The 18,191-nt window shown below is 42.2% G+C and overlaps 1 protein-coding gene across 1 annotated transcript; it reads left to right on the top strand.

The window, feature by feature from the left end:
- Nucleotides 1–65: 65 nt before the first annotated feature.
- WDR82 (WD repeat domain 82) lies at nucleotides 66–17,919 on the top strand. The gene is made up of 9 exons (XM_027467794.3): nucleotides 66–476; nucleotides 6,046–6,143; nucleotides 9,078–9,144; nucleotides 9,347–9,446; nucleotides 11,511–11,627; nucleotides 11,979–12,134; nucleotides 12,558–12,627; nucleotides 13,762–13,904; nucleotides 14,376–17,919. The coding sequence occupies exons 1-9, from the start codon at nucleotides 316–318 to the stop codon at nucleotides 14,403–14,405; spliced, it is 942 nt and encodes a 313-aa protein (XP_027323595.1). The 5' UTR covers nucleotides 66–315; the 3' UTR covers nucleotides 14,406–17,919.
- Nucleotides 17,920–18,191: the final 272 nt, after the last annotated feature.

The raw sequence follows: 18,191 nt of genomic DNA, 5'->3' as shown, positions 1-18,191 counted from the left end.
CGGGCTGTGCGCGCGCCCCGCCGTTCTCCCCCAGGGTGCCCCGCGCGCCGCCCCTCCCTCAGGCGTTGCAGCAAGATGGCGGACACAATGAGGGGGAGCCGCCTCGCCGCCGCCTGAAGCGGCCCGGCCCGGCCTGGCCCGGCCCAGCACGGCATAATAAAACCTCAGGGCTCTGCCTGGCCCGGCTCGGCCCGGTAAGGCTCGAACCGGCCCGTATCTCCTCATCGTAACACCGCCGGGCCCGGCCCGGCCCGGCCTGGCCTGGCCCGGCCCGGCCCCGCCCGGCTCCCCCTGAGCGCCGCCGCCCTCAGCGCGATGAAGCTGACGGACAACGTGCTGCGGAGCTTCCGCGTGGCCAAGGTGTTCCGCGAGAATTCCGACAAGATCAACTGCTTCGACTTCAGCCCCAACGGCGAGACCGTCATCTCCAGCAGCGACGACGACTCCATCGTGCTCTACGACTGCCAGGAGGGAAAGTGAGTGACGGGGCCCGGCCCCGCCGGGGGTCCGGGGCTCCCCACGGGCTTCTGCTGCTCCTCGCTTCTTCTTGTGGTGGTTTTAGTTGAGGCTGGGAAGCAGCAGGGTGGCGATACGCGATGGGAGACATTGGGTAAAGGGGTGAAGTGGGGTGAGGAGATGGGAGCGCAGCAGTCTGGTGGGTGTCTCTGTGCCTTATCCCTGCTAGATTGGGGCTGGTAATTAGGCTGGAGCTGGTAATTTCCCAGGTGTGATAGAGAGTTCACTAAATAGCGCTGAAGTTGAGGGGGTTAGAATCCAGTCGCGTTTCCAGGACAACGGATTGTTGCAAGGATGCAAACTGAATTCTCAGGCTTCTTCTGCTGTAAGTCTCGCGCATTAAAACAGTAGCAATCACTGTGAGAAGTGTGTGGATGCCTTGTGTTGATCAGCTTCATATGACTGTTGGGTAAGCAAACTAAAAAGTCAAGAAGCTGCGATGTGTGTTCACCATACTTTACAAAAGCTTGGCGGTATTTTCAGTAAAGCCTAGTGCCCAGGTGGCACCTGGGACTGTTGTGCATAAAGGTGGTTTCCTGTGCTCCGAATGTCTTCTGATAGTTGTATTTTTCTCTGTAAAGCACACTTGAAATGTACATCCCCAAACACTATTCAATGTCAGTTTAATCAAGTAAGATGTTTACTTACTGATACTACTTTATGCAGATGGACTAAGATGTGTTTGTTTCTCCTTGAACAGAATTACCCAGTTTTCTTTCTTTCATGAGATGGTTGTCCTGATTTATAAGTAAAACTCCAGAAATTTGCACAGCCATAGAGATATGGTGCTGCTGTTCAGAAGATAAAAGCATGCAAGCGAGACAAACAATAGTATGCATTAGTAGTTTATGTCTTGGAAAGTAAACAAAAGACATTTGCATTCTGTAAGAGATGGAGCAAATGGATCCAAATGATGTTATTATTCCATTAAAAACTCAATGTTTGGATAATTCAAAGTTCTTAAAAAAAAAAAAAGAAATGGGCATGGTTTTAATGATGGTTTTCAGTAAAAGCTGTAGCAGAGAATGGTGCTGGTCCTGGAACTGCGGATCGGAAGCTAAAGGGAACCTAGATGCCGAGCTGTTTTTTTGATGTACCATGCAATAGCAATGAAAAGTTGGGGGTGATGCAAGGCAAAGCTAAGACTAGAGATTGCATTTTCTCACTGGTACAAATACGCACTTGGCTTCTTTAAATTCTTTTACATTTTGTTTATATGTGCTGCTTGGTTTAGAGACTTAATTTACTGGTGACTTCTTTGTGGGTGGGTGAGTGGGTGAGGGTACAATCAGACTAGGCAGCATCACATCCATGCAGAAAGTGAAAGGAAAACAAGTGTGTGTACTGTAGGAGAGAGAGTGAAAAGGACAGAGAGTGAAAAAGAAGTGTCTGGGAGTAGCAGGTGGTAGATGTGTCAGTGTAACATGTATTTTCTAGTTAGCCAGGTACTCCCAACCCTCCTGCTTTTTCAAGCAAATCAAAGCTTAATGTGGTTGAAATATTGCATCCTGCATATTCTCAATTTTATAGACTGTTTTGACAGGTTTTTTTTATGCCTTTGTTTAGTTTGCTTGATCTTCAGTTGAAACTTGTTGCTGTTCCTGGTCTGATACAGTGAACTTCTACTTGAAATGACTTCATTTTCATTTTTGTAAGAGTAGGTGATGTTGTATGGATGGTTTTTGCCATGGGTTGCATTCTAGATCCTAATTATATACAACAGTAGAAGGTTTGAGTGATGTTAATGTAGATACTATCGATTGCTTTTCCCCTTTCAAACCTGTAAAGAATAGTTTGATGGGTTGGGAGGCATTTGGTGCTTTCATGTCCATCTAGTAATGATACATGCTTTACAGTGAGAGGGTTTGCTTTAATTAAATGTAGAAGATCAATGGCTTCCTGCTGCAGGGGGACAGGGCGGACACGTTCCATCAAGGTAACTCAGGTTTCAGGTTGTGTTTCTCTAGAGGTTATAAAATTAATTTGAAAATTGCTCCAGTACTGTCAATTGACTTCAACATTGAAGTGATTTTGAGAGGTACCTAGGGATGCAGGGCACACTTTCCCGGTGAAAAGCTGAGGCTGTGAATGATTGTTGTTGTGAGCAGTTGGTGGTTTCAGGCCTGCAGGTTTCTTTTTTCTTTATCTTAAGCGAGCATTTCAAGGCCATGGAACTCAAGCTTCCTGTTTGCTGGGTTTGGGTACGCCGTACCCCACTTAAGCAAATGGTCTGAGAGTTAAAACTTTTTCCCATGTAAAAGTGACAACTCCTCCCACCTTGTTATGAAGAGTTCTGTTGGTTGAATTAAAAAAGCAGCTGTGTTTAGTTATGGTATAGGTATGCACTCACCTGGCTTGCTTTGTTTTGCCGTTCAGGCATATGCCATACCAATATGAGAATCGTGTTGTCAGCATAAGTAAGCCCGCAGAAATGAACTTCAGTTTCTGAATGCGTTGGGACAGTTTGAACGGTGATGTGTAGCAAAGAGCTGACAGGACGTGATCATCTCCTTGAAAGACAGATTCTCTTGTCATGTCTAGTCAGAGCATAGACAAGCTTGAAAACTGTGCTGCTTCCTCACGAACATCTGATAATTCTGGACATGAGATTCCACTTGGATTTCAAAGTGTAAACAACTAAACAGTGGCTCTCTTTTAACCTGTTCTGCATCAAGAAATACTGCTGTAACAGGTTGCCTCAAAAGCATAACCAAGAGGCTTGGCTGCATCTGTGAGGGCTTAAGAGTGAATACTGGGAAGTTTCAGAATGAAATGGTGTGGGGACGTGCAGTGGTCCTTGAGACTCAACCAGGAGGCTTGTGGCTGTGAGTCTGTAACCCAGAATGATGTAACGGTGGTTCAGCTAAGGTTCAGTTTGTATTCTGGTATTGTGTACAAATCGAGAGATGCTGGAGCTGTTCCTACATGGCTGTGGTGTTCACTGGGTGTTCAGGGAGCCTGCCTTTGGGTGATGGTTTTACCAGCAGTAGCTGTAGTAGTGATAAAAACCCAGGTATGGATGATACTACAAACCCTGCCTGCTTCATCTATTCTTTATAGCAAATTTGTCTGTAATCTCCTAATGTACTTCACTTTGGGGATGTTGCTTGGTCTTTAAGTGGGCTGGATAGATTGACCTTAAACTTGGGTTATGGTCAGTGATTGTGATTTTTTTTTTTTAAATAAAATTTAGTTTACTTGGTCTTAAAGAGTAAATTGGGAACAGGCAGTCTGGTGTGTGGAGTGATGTGTTTTTGCTTTTATCATTTTCCATGAAAACTTCACCTTTCCTAAAACACAGAAGTACTTTCCTTCTTTTTTTTTTTTTTTTTTTTTTTTTTTTTTTGGCAAGCTGGGGCTTTTTTCTATCTGTTAGTCTTTATCTCTGTGTATATTCTTTGCTTGACTTTTGGTCTTGGACTTAACATTTTGAATTTTCAGGCTTTTAAAGGATTCTTCCTCTCGGTTTAAAAATGAGAAAAAAGGAGCTACATAGAGCTGTGGCATTTCTCACATTCAGAGCACACTTGTGTATGTGTGGGTATTCTTTGCTACGGTATTTTAAATAGCGTGGAGAGAGAAACTTGCTAATTCAACTACTTGGAGCTGTCACCAGCAGCAAATTGTGGGTGCAGAGTGTCCCCACGTAAGAGCAGAGCTCAGCCTCCTATAAAACAGGAGTTACCAAGGTGTTTTTAGTGCTTGCTTTGCATGGCACTCCCCTAGTTTTTTTCTTCTGGTTAGACTGCTGTGTAGCCCAGAGACCTTGTACCTGACACTCTGGGTACTGACACAGAATCCCAAAGTTTGTCTCAAGAGCTGCACTCCAGTGAATCAGCGCTGCTCTGCGCGTGCTCTGTTCTCTGCCAGAGCACGCCTGCGCCTTCCCTCCTGCCAGCTCCTGTCACCACTCTGCTTCAGGTGCTCCCCTGGGTGCTGTGCTGCTGCTGGTAGTTCTTGTTGTTTGTAGCAGGTCTTCTGATAATCTGCTTTTCTATCCTGAACAGAGCTTCTAAGCTTTAAACTTTTCATGGATAAGGGAAAGCCAGAATAGACATGAGTCTTAGTATGTTTTTTTAACTAACAAAATTGGTCAACAGCATAGCTGACATAGCTACAAAAACAGCATAGGGAAGTATGTCAGGTATAAAATTATAGGATTTCATTGTCCAAATTCAAATTTTGTATTTTAAAGTACATGATGTATGTACAGTTCTAAATTTGTACCATGTTTGCATCTGTGATGCTTCTGAAACTGTGATACACAGGAAGAAACTGAGGAAGAATCTGTTGGGATTTGGTACAGGTGGTGTAGGTGGAAACCTGTCCTTGGCAAGCCTGTTTGAAGTAAGACCCCATGGCTTCTGCTGTTTAAGAATCAGTCTGTAAGAACTGATGCCTGTTCTAGTCATGATAGGCCAAGTCTCTAACTCCTCCTCCTATCTGGGTGTGTCAGTTTAGGGCTGATGGAAACAAGGGAATGGCTGAGCATTTCAGCAATACCTTGTCTGAGGGGACAGTCTGCTGAACTCTTCTTTGGCAGTAGCGTTGGTTTAAACTGCTCCTGTTGCTCAATTCCATTCCCGTGCTGTCATCTTCTGTTTGCATTAGTAAAACATTTTATGGGCCTGGGTAATAATGAGTTACCAGTTTCTGGATTCAAAATACAATCTCTTCTGGGAGTTACTGTTTGTAATGCTGCTCAGTACCTGTGATGGTTCACTGCCCAGCTCAGGAACCACTGTGCTGCCTCAGCTGAGAAAGAAAGAGGAAGGAGCACAGTGGAGAACCAGCACCACATTTCCGTGCTGCCACTTCTGAAAGATGCACTTACTAAACCGCTGCTTCTACGTTTGCTTTGCAGTTTATATTTTTTTACTGCAGTACATCACTTGCATACTGGACCTTTAAAAACACAGTTGTTTATGTCTTTTTTTTCTCTAGAATGTCTCTAATTCTGTCATGTAATGTTACACTTCAGTTTTGTGCTTAATTAAGATAGGATTTGAGTACAATTCTGCAGCAGTCTGAGAGCCACTCTGTTAACAGTGCTTTTTTTTTATACCACTGCTATATATTTGTTTGTGTTAATACCAAGAAGTTCTATTCTGAATGAGACACTTTGCTTTAGGTTTTGAGCTAGCATAGAGTGAAAAGACAAATTCTGAATCTAAAATATGCAGCAAATGGACTAGAGATTTGGAAGGGCAAGGTACAGTGCAGCTTGACATTAAGGGCTTCTTAAGGTAGCTGTTCCAACTCTTTATAGTAGACATTGGGGGGAATTTTTAAAGGAGATTAAGTGAATTTTGTGGACATCATGGGGAACTTAAGTCTAGGGATGGTCTTGGAAAGTACCAAGGTGCTTGTTTGAAAATGAAATACAAATGCTTTTCTTTGTATACAAACATCTGACTTCTTGAAACAATCCTGTAATACGGTAGTGAAAACAGGCACTGTCAGTGTGAGCGGTTTTGGTTTGAGCTTTTTGTTGCAGTGAGTACAATTATTTCTGCTTCCTTCTGACAGACCAAAGAGAACGTTGTACAGTAAGAAGTATGGGGTGGACCTCATCAGATACACGCATGCAGCCAACACTGTCGTGTACAGCTCCAACAAAATAGATGGTAAGTGATCCACTGCAGGTCAGCATTTTTAATCTCTGTACACTTGAAATTACAAGCTTAGATAAACAGCACAAAAGAGCTGTAAAAAAACTTAGAGCAACTTTTAAGTGATGAGCATGCTGTCTGAGATGGGATTTAATGTTCAACTCTAATGCACGCCTCACTGAAAGTCCCTCAAGCATACCGACATGAGTCATGTTGCTGCAGCATCACAGTGTTTAGGCATGGTTAGTGAGGTAAAAATCAGTTCTTGACTCTGGGGAGCTGAGAAAAATAAGAATTCAAAATTCACTTTGCTGTTTGATACCAGTATAGTCAGTCAGCTTGTGTGCCTTACTTTCTTCCTCCTGTGAAATGCCGAAGGAGGAGAATGAGGCCAAAAGGTGGGCTTAGTGCTATAGCTCTGCCTGGTACACTGGCAAGTCAGCTGCAAAGGAAGGGGATGGTTTTTCTGTTCTTCTGCAGCAGGGAGGGCAGGAAAATCAGGTAACTGCAAATCACTGGAGAAGAGCTCTTCTGAGATGGGGCTACTGAACAGGAGCAAAGCTCACTGCTTTTTTATGTAATAGGCATAGACAAAGCACTGGTTTCCATGTCATATTTCCCACAGTCACTGTCTGTGATGGCTACATTCTGTAAATCAGCAACATCAAACGGCTTTATAGAGCCTCGTGACAGACTCTCTGTTAATGTAAGGATTCAAGTTTAATTTGACTTTCAAATAAAAGGACATGTATAAATAGATCGTTAATCCTTCCATATGGCAACGCTTCTTCCCAAAGCTGGAACCAGCTAGGGTCAATCAGTTCTTCAAATTCCGTCTCACTGTCGCTGTTGACATCTAACTGTTCTTCAGTGACCAAGTGTCTTAGCACAGCACTTCATAAATTGTTTTTAACATTGTATTTGTAAACTCTGTTTTTGGAATAGTAGTTCTCTTTCACAGCCTGCTTACTGTTTTTTATTATGGTACTTAATTATGTAGCAGTTCTGACTTGGTTGTTATTTTAATTCACAATTAATTAATGATTAACAATGGAATCAACAGTTCTTAATGCTATTTTGCATTTGAAGTTTTTGTTTATAAGCATTGGTAAGTCTTTGAGGAATCAAAACTTAGAATGTGTTGATTCTGAATTAAAACATGATAAATGCTGAATTGGAATGAAAATGTGAAAGTAAATGTAATAAAAAAAAAAAGGTGCATTCTGTAGGATTGCAGACACTCAGTAGTCTCTAATACAGGTAAATATGTGGTAGCCCTTCCTGCAGTTTTGGGAAGGATAAATAAACTGAGGAACATGTAGGACTGCTGCTGCTTGCTCCCAAGCATTTTCTGCATGTCGGAATTGCTACCAATCCATTTATTTCTGAAGACTTCCTCAGGACCTTCGAATCAAGTTCCACTTGCCTGATTCCAGGCTGAGGTAGTAGTTTGTACAGTTTGAGGGTCTATGATACCACCCGGTACAGGAGATAACTGTACAGGCCACTGCCTTGCCTGGGACAGAGCGCTGGCAACAAAATGGATCACGCGATTGCAGTTCCCAACGGCTTTTTCTTTTGCCAAGAAATCTGCACGGGTACTGTGGAAATCAGGTAATGATGGGTCTCACGGGAAGAAGTACAGATGTGCTTTAACAGCGTGCTTGAAGCAGGTTGGTTCTTATGATGGAATGTGATGCCGATATTAGGGATTTGTGTTTTGGATAGCCACCCAAGGTCACACAGAGGCTTTCAGAACAGTGTGTCACCTGCATTATCTTTCCTGCTTGATCAGCCAGCCTTAATTTTATTGGCAAATGCTGGAGGATGCTTTGGAACTCTGATCTCAGTTTGATGTGAAATTTCAGGTAAAAATGGTAACATCTTCAGAGACCACATTTTGCAAAATGATCCTTTCAAAAAAAAACAAACAAAACTAACATCATAGCCCTTAGGAGTGTTAAAGTGCTCCTTGCATATTGCATCCTGTTGACTCTTGTTCTCCTGAGTCAGAAGTAAAAATGTCCTTTTCCTTCAGTTTCCTTGAAGCCTCTTGTTACAGCAGCATGGAGTCTCTCAGCACTGTATGGAGCACATGCATCATGCCAATCTTTTCCATCCAGCAGTAGCTTAAACTAGTTTCCTTTAATTAACATTAGAAATGATTTTGATGCTGTTAGTCCTTCCTTCTGAAAGCTGCTTTCAGATGTCAGATGTTTAGCTTTTCGCTCCTCATGTTTCACTGCTCAAATGCATCTGTGTAAAAAGGTTTAATAAAATTACTTCTGTGCTCTAATATGTCATCAAATTGCTTTCTCTTACAAGGATTTATTTGAATCTTGGACTAAAGTCTCAACAATGTCTTCCAAAATTCTGGGTTACCCTTAGTATGTTAGTCTTCATTCATATTAAAGTCATCAGTTGGGAAACAGTGCTGCTCTCGTTTAATTTTTGAAATGATCTTGTCCTGATTTTCAAGTTTATGTTTTCTCCTTTGTGGATAAATTAACGTATTTCCTAAGCTTACTGTTCAGTTGGAGACTTACTTGATGGATAAGTATGTAGGTAAAATAGCAATATTCATCCTGTAAAGCAACAAATAAAAATGTTATCAACTTGAAATGTCCTGATTTTGTGAGAATGAGGGAATAAAACCTAGTGGTGCTTTAATTTGAGCAACTTTGAAATTGACATGTAACAATCACATGAAGGTTTGTCTTTAAGATGTAATATGACTTCAGGCTGTGGGAAGTATCCTTCCTGGTGCTTGACTTCCTCTTCTGCCTTGGAAACTTGTTTGCTTGAGGTCTGACTTGAAATCAAATGACCAGACTTACTCACTGTGGCAAAACTGCTGTTGCTGTGGAGAGCAACTTTACTGTGTGACTACTTTTTGGATAAGGTTATGCTCATGGTGTACTAAAGCTTATGGTTTGTTTATGGTTTCAGATACAATCCGATACCTCTCGCTGCATGACAACAAATACATTCGGTATTTCCCGGGACATACCAAAAGGTAAGATGTGGCTTGGGGACAGTACAGGAGAAATTGAAATAATGTCTGTGATGAGCTTGAATTGTGTTGTGCTCAGTTCACTCTGGTTTTTGCTTTGTAGAACTGTTCTTGGCAGTTACGGGCTTATACACAGCTGGTGGGTTAAGTGTTGCTCCATTAACTCCTTTCCTCTGTCTTTGAGGAATGTTCTTCTGTGTTGCAGAGTGGTCGCCCTTTCAATGTCTCCAGTGGATGATACTTTTATTTCTGGGTCCCTTGATAAAACTATTCGCCTTTGGGATCTCCGCTCTCCAAATTGCCAGGTACAATATCAAATTCATGTGCCTACTTTGTGTGTTGTATTTTCAGTTAGAAGGATGCAAAATGGATGCATGCTTGTTAGGATACAAAACTACTACTGCTGATGTATTGTTAACACCTTCCCAGAATGCTGGAGGAGTCCAGATCAAAAAAAAAAAAAAAAAGCACTCTTCTGAATCCTTAAATATGTCACATTGTGTAACACCAATCACTTCCACCTATGTCTCTGTGCTGGAGAGACACTGGGAAGAGCAAGAAGTAACACCCACAGCTGATGAAATGAGAAGATCTGGGTATTATCAGCTTGTTAATCAGGCTGTGTCTCTCATGGGTTGGGAAAGGTAACAGAAGGGGCATTGGGAGATGCATTTCAAACGTTCATAGTGCAGTTGTTTAAATTGTCTTGATGCAATTAAGTTTGATGAAGAAACAGCTGATATGAAGTAACGTAGCAGCAATATGGTCTACCCACTCCTCCTATCACCTTTATTGTTCATCAGATCTGTCCCTCAGCAGAGGCAGCTTCCTTAAAGCAAGGCAAAACCCTATGCATTTTTATTTATTTTGATAGAGTAGGTTTCTGTATATTTTAGTGGAAATGAGCTTGCACATAGTGAAAAAAATATCCAAGCTGGCAGCAGGTGGCAAGGAAATAAGACTGCCCATAAATCTCCACCTTTCAGTGGTGATGAGCTGTTTTGTCAGTTCCCTATAGGTCATACCATAGCACTGTATGCTCATCTCACTGAGCCCACCCATAAGAGGGCTAGTTACTGATTTCAAATGTTGTAACCTTTATTTCCTTTTGCATTTACAGCTACATTTCTCACAAAATAGTTTTAGTGGCCCTAAAAATAACTGTTTTCTAACTAGAGATTTTAATTTTGCCTATCTGTGGGAGTGTGCCTTTAATGTGAACGTGTAACTTTGCTTTGGAATGAATCTCAGTCTTGAAGTTGCAACAGATGCCTAGGTTGTAAATTTGGTGGCAGCTCTGTGATTTACACTAGTGTTTGAAGTTTTAAGAATAGTAAAACGAGGCTTGTAACTAGAAGCTGCATCCAGCAGAGGTTGGGAAATGGGTTGAGGAAGTGTTACTTGTAATATTCCATTTGCCCATCAGATGGCAGCCACAGTGGCTTGAAACATGATCGTGAAACCTCAAGGATGTCCTGATTTTGAGGGTCCTGAGCATTTTCTAGCTTACTGCCTAGCCTTCAGAGATGTCAGGGAGAAACTAACCTAAATTAGAAAAAAGTAGTAGTAAAAGCTACTGAGGAACGATATTTCAGAAATTCAGAAACTTAAGTGTGTTGTTGACTTTAATCAACAGTGGCATAAAAACATTTGGCTAACACATAGGCCTGCCAGTCAGTATACCAAAAATCAGAATAATTTGGATTGGAAGGGTCCTTCTCATTGGAAGGACACCCCCAGGTCCTTCTCATTAGGGCTGTATATATAAATAACATATTTACATAAATCATATATCTCAGGTCTTTTATAACATCAATGAAAGAAAAATTGACATTAAAAGTAAGCCATAAAAATAGGTAAGGTCTGATAGCTTCCAGACAGTATGAGTTTTTCATTAAGCTGGAATGGAAAGTTCAGTAGTGGTGTTTACAGAGCTGTTTCAGCTTGCTTCCAAAATACCTTTTTTTCCCTCCTTCACAACCATAATTGGTAGCACATCACTATCGATTCCAGCAGCGGTATTTTGTGGAACTGCCTGATATGATTGCTGATACAGCCACAACATCCCCCCTTCTCGATATACTTTTTGAATGAATGACAGTTCTAATGAGATCTTGATTTGTTCCAAGGTAACCTTTGTCATTGCAGCAAACTGGAAACTCTGTGTGATGATATGAAATAGTCAAGTTGCTTTTGGGAAGCTGACTTTGAAACTTCATAAAACCTCAATATTCATAATTGAAATTCAGTCATTCCACCTGTAGGCTGCTGTCCTGCTCATGTCCCCCTCACAGTGCGCTCTCCAAAGGTGCTGGTAGAAATGCAAATATCAGCTCAGCAAAATAACTTGGAGTTCCTCTGTTTTGTAGGGTTTAATGCACCTCCAGGGGAAACCTGTGTGTTCTTTTGACCCAGAAGGCTTGATTTTTGCTGCTGGTGTCAATTCAGAAATGGTGAAGCTTTATGATCTCCGCTCTTTTGACAAGGTGAGCTACCCTAACTTCATTTCCTACACTTTTTAGCTTGCGAGAAGTAAAAAACTCAGTGCTTAGAGACTCGTTTGTTCCAACTCGCTATCTGGGGTGTCCCTACTTGGCACCTAGAGAGTTTTTTGGTTGGTGCATGTCTAATAGACAGAGATGTCACCAGTTCCTGAAATTTACTTTTGAACCCAATGTTAAAGTTCATATCTACTAACTCCAACCTGTTCCAACAGGGTTCAGGCTTTGTCATTGTTCTTTTCTTTTTTCATTTCATATAGTTTCTTTCTGAGCTAAGGTTAAAAGTGGATTCTTGTTAGCAGTAATGCATCATATTCCTCCTTTTTTTCTTTGAAGGGGCCGTTTGCTACGTTTAAGATGCAGTATGACCGAACGTGTGAGTGGACAGGCCTGAAGTTCAGTAACGATGGCAAACTCATCCTTATATCAACGAATGGAGGCTTCATTCGACTGATTGATGCCTTTAAAGGAGCTGTCCTGCACACATTTGGGGTGAGCACGTTACATGTGTTACCTACTTGAAATTTGGCATTAGGTGCTGGTCTGGGATGAGATGAACACACATGAAAAATAAGTAGGATGTTTTTGAGATCTTCTGGGCTGTGTCTCAGTCTCCTGTACAGATACAAAAAGGCAGTTGTTTGCAAGCTGGCTGGTCTTCTAATTTATTTTGGTTGTTAGTCATTCTTTGAAGCTTTACTTCCCCATTAAAGGCTAGTGCTATACCTCTTCTTTGTGCAGGTTTCTGCTTTCTCATCAGTGAGGGCAAATAAATTTAGGCACGTTATGACAAAAAGCAGTAGCCTTCCAGCCCACCTGCATGTGGAGCTCTGCAGTATCATAGAGGGGGGTTTGCCCTTTTGGTTGTGAGCTTACTGAACACTCTACCATATATTCTCCCGTTTTGTGCTACAGGGATACAACAATAGTAAGGCTGTCACACTGGAGGCGTCATTCACACCAGACTCTCAGTTCATCATGATAGGTAAGACACTTCTTTGAAGAAATTTAAGTGCTCTTAAATTGTCTGGTTTTTTCAGGCCTCTAATTGTCTTTGTTGGGAAACAGGAAGTATTTAAATAATATAATGTAGCTATAAGCCCCTTTTAGGTTTGCAGGAATATTCTGTTTCATTAGTCACTTACTCTTTGAGAATGAAATTTACATGAGCCTGTGTATGTCTTGGCAAAACTTTATTTTGTTCTAGCTGAGAACTTTCTCACTGTGGAGAAGAAGAGATTGTTCCTACTTTCTTCAACCTGATGTTTAGTCTGTCTCTGGAGGGCACTTTATTGCATAAATTTACCTTCATGCTGTGGCCTTCCAAATGAAAATTTTGGTGGAAAAAGTTCCAAAATTCTTTTCTGTTCAAGTTTTAAATACGGTTAAGTTGTAACTTGCACTCCTTAATTTTTCCTACCTGAAAGGCCAAGTGTGTAAATAGAGGAGCATATGAAAATTCCATGCGTTTTATTGGGAATACTATTTAAAATGAGTGAAATGAAGCTAAATTGCAAAACTGTTAAGCACCCAGCTTCAGAATTTATCCTGAAAATAGCAATGTTTGTAAAATGACATTTTGAAGTGAGAAAACCTACCTTATTGTTGTAATTTTGGGAGTCCACATCTTCATTGAACTTCTGGTATTTGGCGTAGTGCACTGAAAGCTTCAGTGGAAAGTCTTTGATTTGATTCTGTGCCTACCTAATGAAATATTTATCTAGTTCTGTGCCTGAACTGAGAACTTGTATGAACAATGATTCTTACTCACAAATTTTGTCCTCTCATATGTCAGTGCAAGTTGACAAGGGTCTTTCCTCCTTACTTGGTTGGTGTCAGCTCTGGTTTTCAAATGAGTGACTGTGGCTGTTAATGTCTTTGCCAGTGTTGTGCTGGGTCTCCATGGTGCAAGGATACAAACCTTATGTTTGAATACAGATGTGTGAACTCCAGTGATATTTTGTAATTGCTGTAGTGATGCTTTTGAGAATTTGGAAAGTTAAGCTATGAAGAGGAGCTTTGCTTGTTCTATGGTTTGCTGACAGATTTTAAACTTTACTTTCTTTGCTGGCCTCTCCAATATATCTTGTGTATCTTGTTTTTCCACTCCTGTCTGTAGGGTCAGAGGATGGAAAGATCCACGTATGGAACGGGGAAAGCGGGATGAAAGTGGCTGTGCTGGATGGGAAACACACAGGTCCTATAACCTGTCTGCAGTTCAACCCCAAATTCATGACTTTTGCTAGTGCATGTTCAAATATGGTAAGTTCCTCCTACTTTGATGATGTGCTGACCCTTTTGGAAAGGAATCTCCAAGTTCGGTGCCACCGGTGGGCATTACTTTGGGCTTTTGGTGACAGCCAGGCCTCTGTCATGCCTTGGCTGCACCTTACCTGGTGGGTAGGTACATGGGGTGGAACACCAGATACTGGCAAGAAAACAGGGGCATGAAGATGGGGCAGTGGATGAATGTGCCAGCAGAAGTGTGAGTGTTTAGGTTGCTGGACAGCGCTGGTATTTTCATTCTTCAGAAGACTGGCTTGCTCTGGAGAATGTGCAATGCAAACCAAACCAGTCTAAGAAAGGATTTAAAGCCCTGGGAGGGTGTTACTGCCTCTCCACTAGTTTTTGCCTGAGCAGTTATGGAAGGGAGCAGCAAGCACTTCCTGACTTGTTCTGTAAGAGATTTGTATTCTGCTCTGTAAAAGATGTTCTTTCTTTCCTCTTTTACAGGCCTTTTGGTTGCCAACTATTGATGACTAATTCCTACACTGCGGCTACTGTCAGATGACTTTCCATACTGCTAACAGCAGCATATTCTTGCAAGGATAGTATTGGAATTGCCTACATCTCCTAGACTGTGTTCCCATTCCTATGTATGTTTCCGTATGTCTTACATTATTGGCTGCATTCCTTTCCAAGGACTCCTCCACTTGACCTCCTAGTGTGCTCGGGAGTACCACCAAATGCTTTCTTACCTTTCAGTCCATGCCCAGCAGGCTTCAGCTGAAGTTGGAACTGGCACAGTATTATTTTTGAGAGCAGTGGAGACTACTGTATTTACAAAATGCTTGTGGCAGTTTTTAAGCTGTAATTGTTCGTTCTTCTGTAAGTGCACAAGGCAATTGATGTTCCGAGGTGGATTGTGCAGTTACTTCCCCTAAGTGCAAGTTTTTTACATCTGGGATCTCAGTTTCACTGCAACCCACAGATGGAAAGTTACTTCTGTGCCAAATGTGAACACGAACACTGACGATTTTCAACTCAAATAGCAGATGCTGAAGCCTCTTGCAGTTGAACACATGCTGAGAGTGGGTGACTAAATTTACATCATACATCCTATCATCCTTTTTTGGCAACTTAGCGTGCAACAAACCATGCAGTTTTTTTTTCCACTGCCGGAGCTTGAAGAAGCCTCCCTGCTGTTTGCTGTGCCAGCATCCCGAAGGGCGCACACAATACTGATGAGGTCTGGTCAGTGTCCCAAGCAATAAAGGAGTCTGTCAGCAGGAAGATGGAGAAACCAAACTGAGACTGAAAGCACAGTCTGCCTGTGCATCTTCCTTATGTATCATCTTGGCTGATCTTGTAAATAATGTGGGGGGAGGGCAGTGGGAATGGGCCATATTTTTTTACTTTTAGATATTAAAGAACTTGATGTGGGCCAGTATTGTGGGGTGTCTAGGCTGTTTACCTTACCTACCTACCAATGCAATTTTCCCCTCCTGGTTTGTAAATAAGCTCCGTTAAATTAAGCCCTGACTCTGGGCTTAGACCTGTATCCCTTTGACGCCAACAGCATGCGATTAGTTCATTATGCATTTTGTTAACAGGGTTTGCAGGTTTTCAGCCCCAAAAGAGCAATGCCTCCTTTGTTAGATGGGGTTGCTTTTAAAAGAAATCTAACACAGTTGTGGTGGCTTCTCTCTGCTGTGGCCCTGTGCCAAGGGAGATGGGAGGGATGCACTCTCCTGCTCCAGAGGGGCTCAGTGGCAAGTGGTACAGAAATGTTGGCAAGCCAGTCTTCAGGCCTGGTTCCAGGTTCTTTCTCCTCAAATACTGCTGATTAGATGCATCCAACGGTAGGCCACGAGAGGCTCAGCAATGTGGCATTCATTATTCATTGTATTCTTACCTTTCTCAGTGTTCTTGGTTTTATATCCTGGGTCACAGCTTGGGAAGTCCATTCTTTCCCTCGCTGTCACACGTACGTGACCACTCCCAAATGCAAAATGCTGGCAAGGTGGCAAACAGTAATGGGCATGTTCTCCGTGCCCTCAAGCTTCAGTCCGTACAGGAAAACAGTGCTTGAGCATTTTGCCTTAGGTCAGCTGTCTGCGTCTTCCGTATTACACCAATGTTCATCTCAGCTGTGAGGCCCTGTATATAATTCAGAACATCTCTCTCCGCAAGTAAATTGGCTTATAGAACAGCTTCTGTTTTGCTTTTCCTTGCCCTCTTTCCATTTTTTTTTTGTTTGTTTGTTTGTTTTTCAGCCCTTGTCAAGTGGAAATGTGCTGCGCTAAGAGCTGGGGATTTGGAACCAGTGTTCTCCACTGTCAGTTCCTTTAAAGCAGCAGTACACACCGAGCTGCAGTGTCTGCCTGGGACAGTTGTCAGAAAGACTGCTGTGCACGAGGCAGCCTGGTAAACTTGATGTTTGAATCGATGCTGTGGTTGGTTTCTGCTAAGGCTCTGTGGCTTGCCTACCCTAATGCTCTTGCACATATTTAGAGCCATTTCCAATGGCATCACCTGTGATGTGAGTGTCCTTCCCCCAGAGTGGAGGACTGAAGGGAGCAATGGAACAGTGCTTGTGATCTCACCAAGATATTCGGCTGTTAGAGTTGCAGATGAGAGAGATTCATGATGCCACACCAGCATCCCTCTTCCCAGCATGTACTGTCCCACCAGCACCTATAAATGCCCAGGGCGAAGGGAGATGGGTATCTCAGTCCTCACAGCTGACAAGGTTTCCACAGCCACCTCTTAAGCTCAGTGTTGTTGCACTTCAGGCTGCTTGGTGCTATTTTACCATTGTCAGTGTTCCTGTAAGCAGCCGTGTTTTGCAGTGGTTTGTAACATACAGCTCTTTGGGGTTTGTAGTGCATTTTAACAGTTTGACTTTCTGTAGCAAATGTTCTTTCAGGGTTTTAAAGTCTGATGCCTGAAGAAGTGAATGGATACCCCCCCAGATGTTTTTTCCTGTTATTTTTAACAGGGAAGCATTTGGAAATCTGTTACTCTAAAAATGTTCTTTGCTGATGTGGTTTGAGTGCTTGTCTAAGAAACGTTCAGTTCTCTTCTGCTTGCAGTGTTGTAAACTGTGTGCATTGCGGCATGAAATCTTTTAAAAAGAGGACCAAAGGACCAATCTAGAAGGACATACAGATTAAGAATATCAGTAGCATTCTGGAGTGATGATAAATTCATGGGTTTATGCACAACACCGCACTATAATGCTCAGTTCAAAGTTAAAACTGAATGCTTTCCCGAGGCCTGCTGCCACCCACACAGAGGTAAAGACATCTTTATTAGTTGATGTAGCAGTGAGTGTTTTCCATTTGCCTTTAAAAGAGGGAAATGTGCCAAGGAGTATCAACTTCAGTATTGACCATTTCTAGACTAGGTGAATAAAGGTTTTGGCTTCCAGCTTCTACATGCTTCTCTAAAAGTACCAGGACTGTGCTTCCCGTGCTCTTCCTGGCACCCAGCTAATGAGAAACATACCTCATTAACAACAGCACTCCTGAATGCAGCGGTGTCCACACTTCTGTAAAACCAAGCAGGAAACAGCATTCTGTGCCCTACCAACCAAATTTGAGATCTTTAAGAGGAACCCTCTGTTTTTGGGGATGTAATAAAAATGAGGGGGAAGCGAGACTCAACAGCCCACCCCTGAACGAGTGATGTTGGCTGAGCTCATCTGCGTGGGCTGTAGGAGACTGTTAGTCTTTCTGACTTCTTGAGGCTCACACATCCTTGGTTAATGTCCCAGCTACTGCTCTGGAGGACATGGAAGCACTTGAGTGAACAAATTTGGAAGCAGCAGTGTGTCTTTCCCAGTGCTGCTTCTGACTATATTTGCACTTTAAGAGTCTCCTGTTGAGAAGAAGCTGGTCTCTTTGGTTACGAGCTGGTATTGTAAATTTTACTGCTAGGTGGTATCTGCAGATGAGTGTAAATACATGAAGTCAAATTATTCTTTGTCACAAAATATTACATATGTGGAAAATTCAATATTGTGGCTGTTACCAATAAATATTTTGTAGACAGATTGTTGAGTGCTGTAAATTCTGCCTTTGTCTGGTGTGATATGACTTGCTGGTTTCATAGAGGGGAGTGGGAGAAATCTATTTTAAAAGTCTCATTTAGTTTGGAAAGTCAGAAGTTGTGCAGTGCAAACTGAGGCTCTAAAGCTATTCCTATGTAACCTTAAGAGGATTTTCTTCACGAGAAATGTATTGGGATAGGGAAGCGGTCTTGTTGAGGTAATGTTCTAGGTAGAGGAGTGTTCACAGGAGACTGATCTGGATATGAACAGAGCCC

This window comes from Anas platyrhynchos, chromosome 13, assembly GCF_047663525.1.
Source record: "Anas platyrhynchos isolate ZD024472 breed Pekin duck chromosome 13, IASCAAS_PekinDuck_T2T, whole genome shotgun sequence".
In the NCBI taxonomy this organism is placed as follows: domain Eukaryota; kingdom Metazoa; phylum Chordata; class Aves; order Anseriformes; family Anatidae; genus Anas; species Anas platyrhynchos.
Note: the sequence above shows the minus strand (reverse complement) of the source record. Positions and strands in the feature narration are given on the sequence as shown.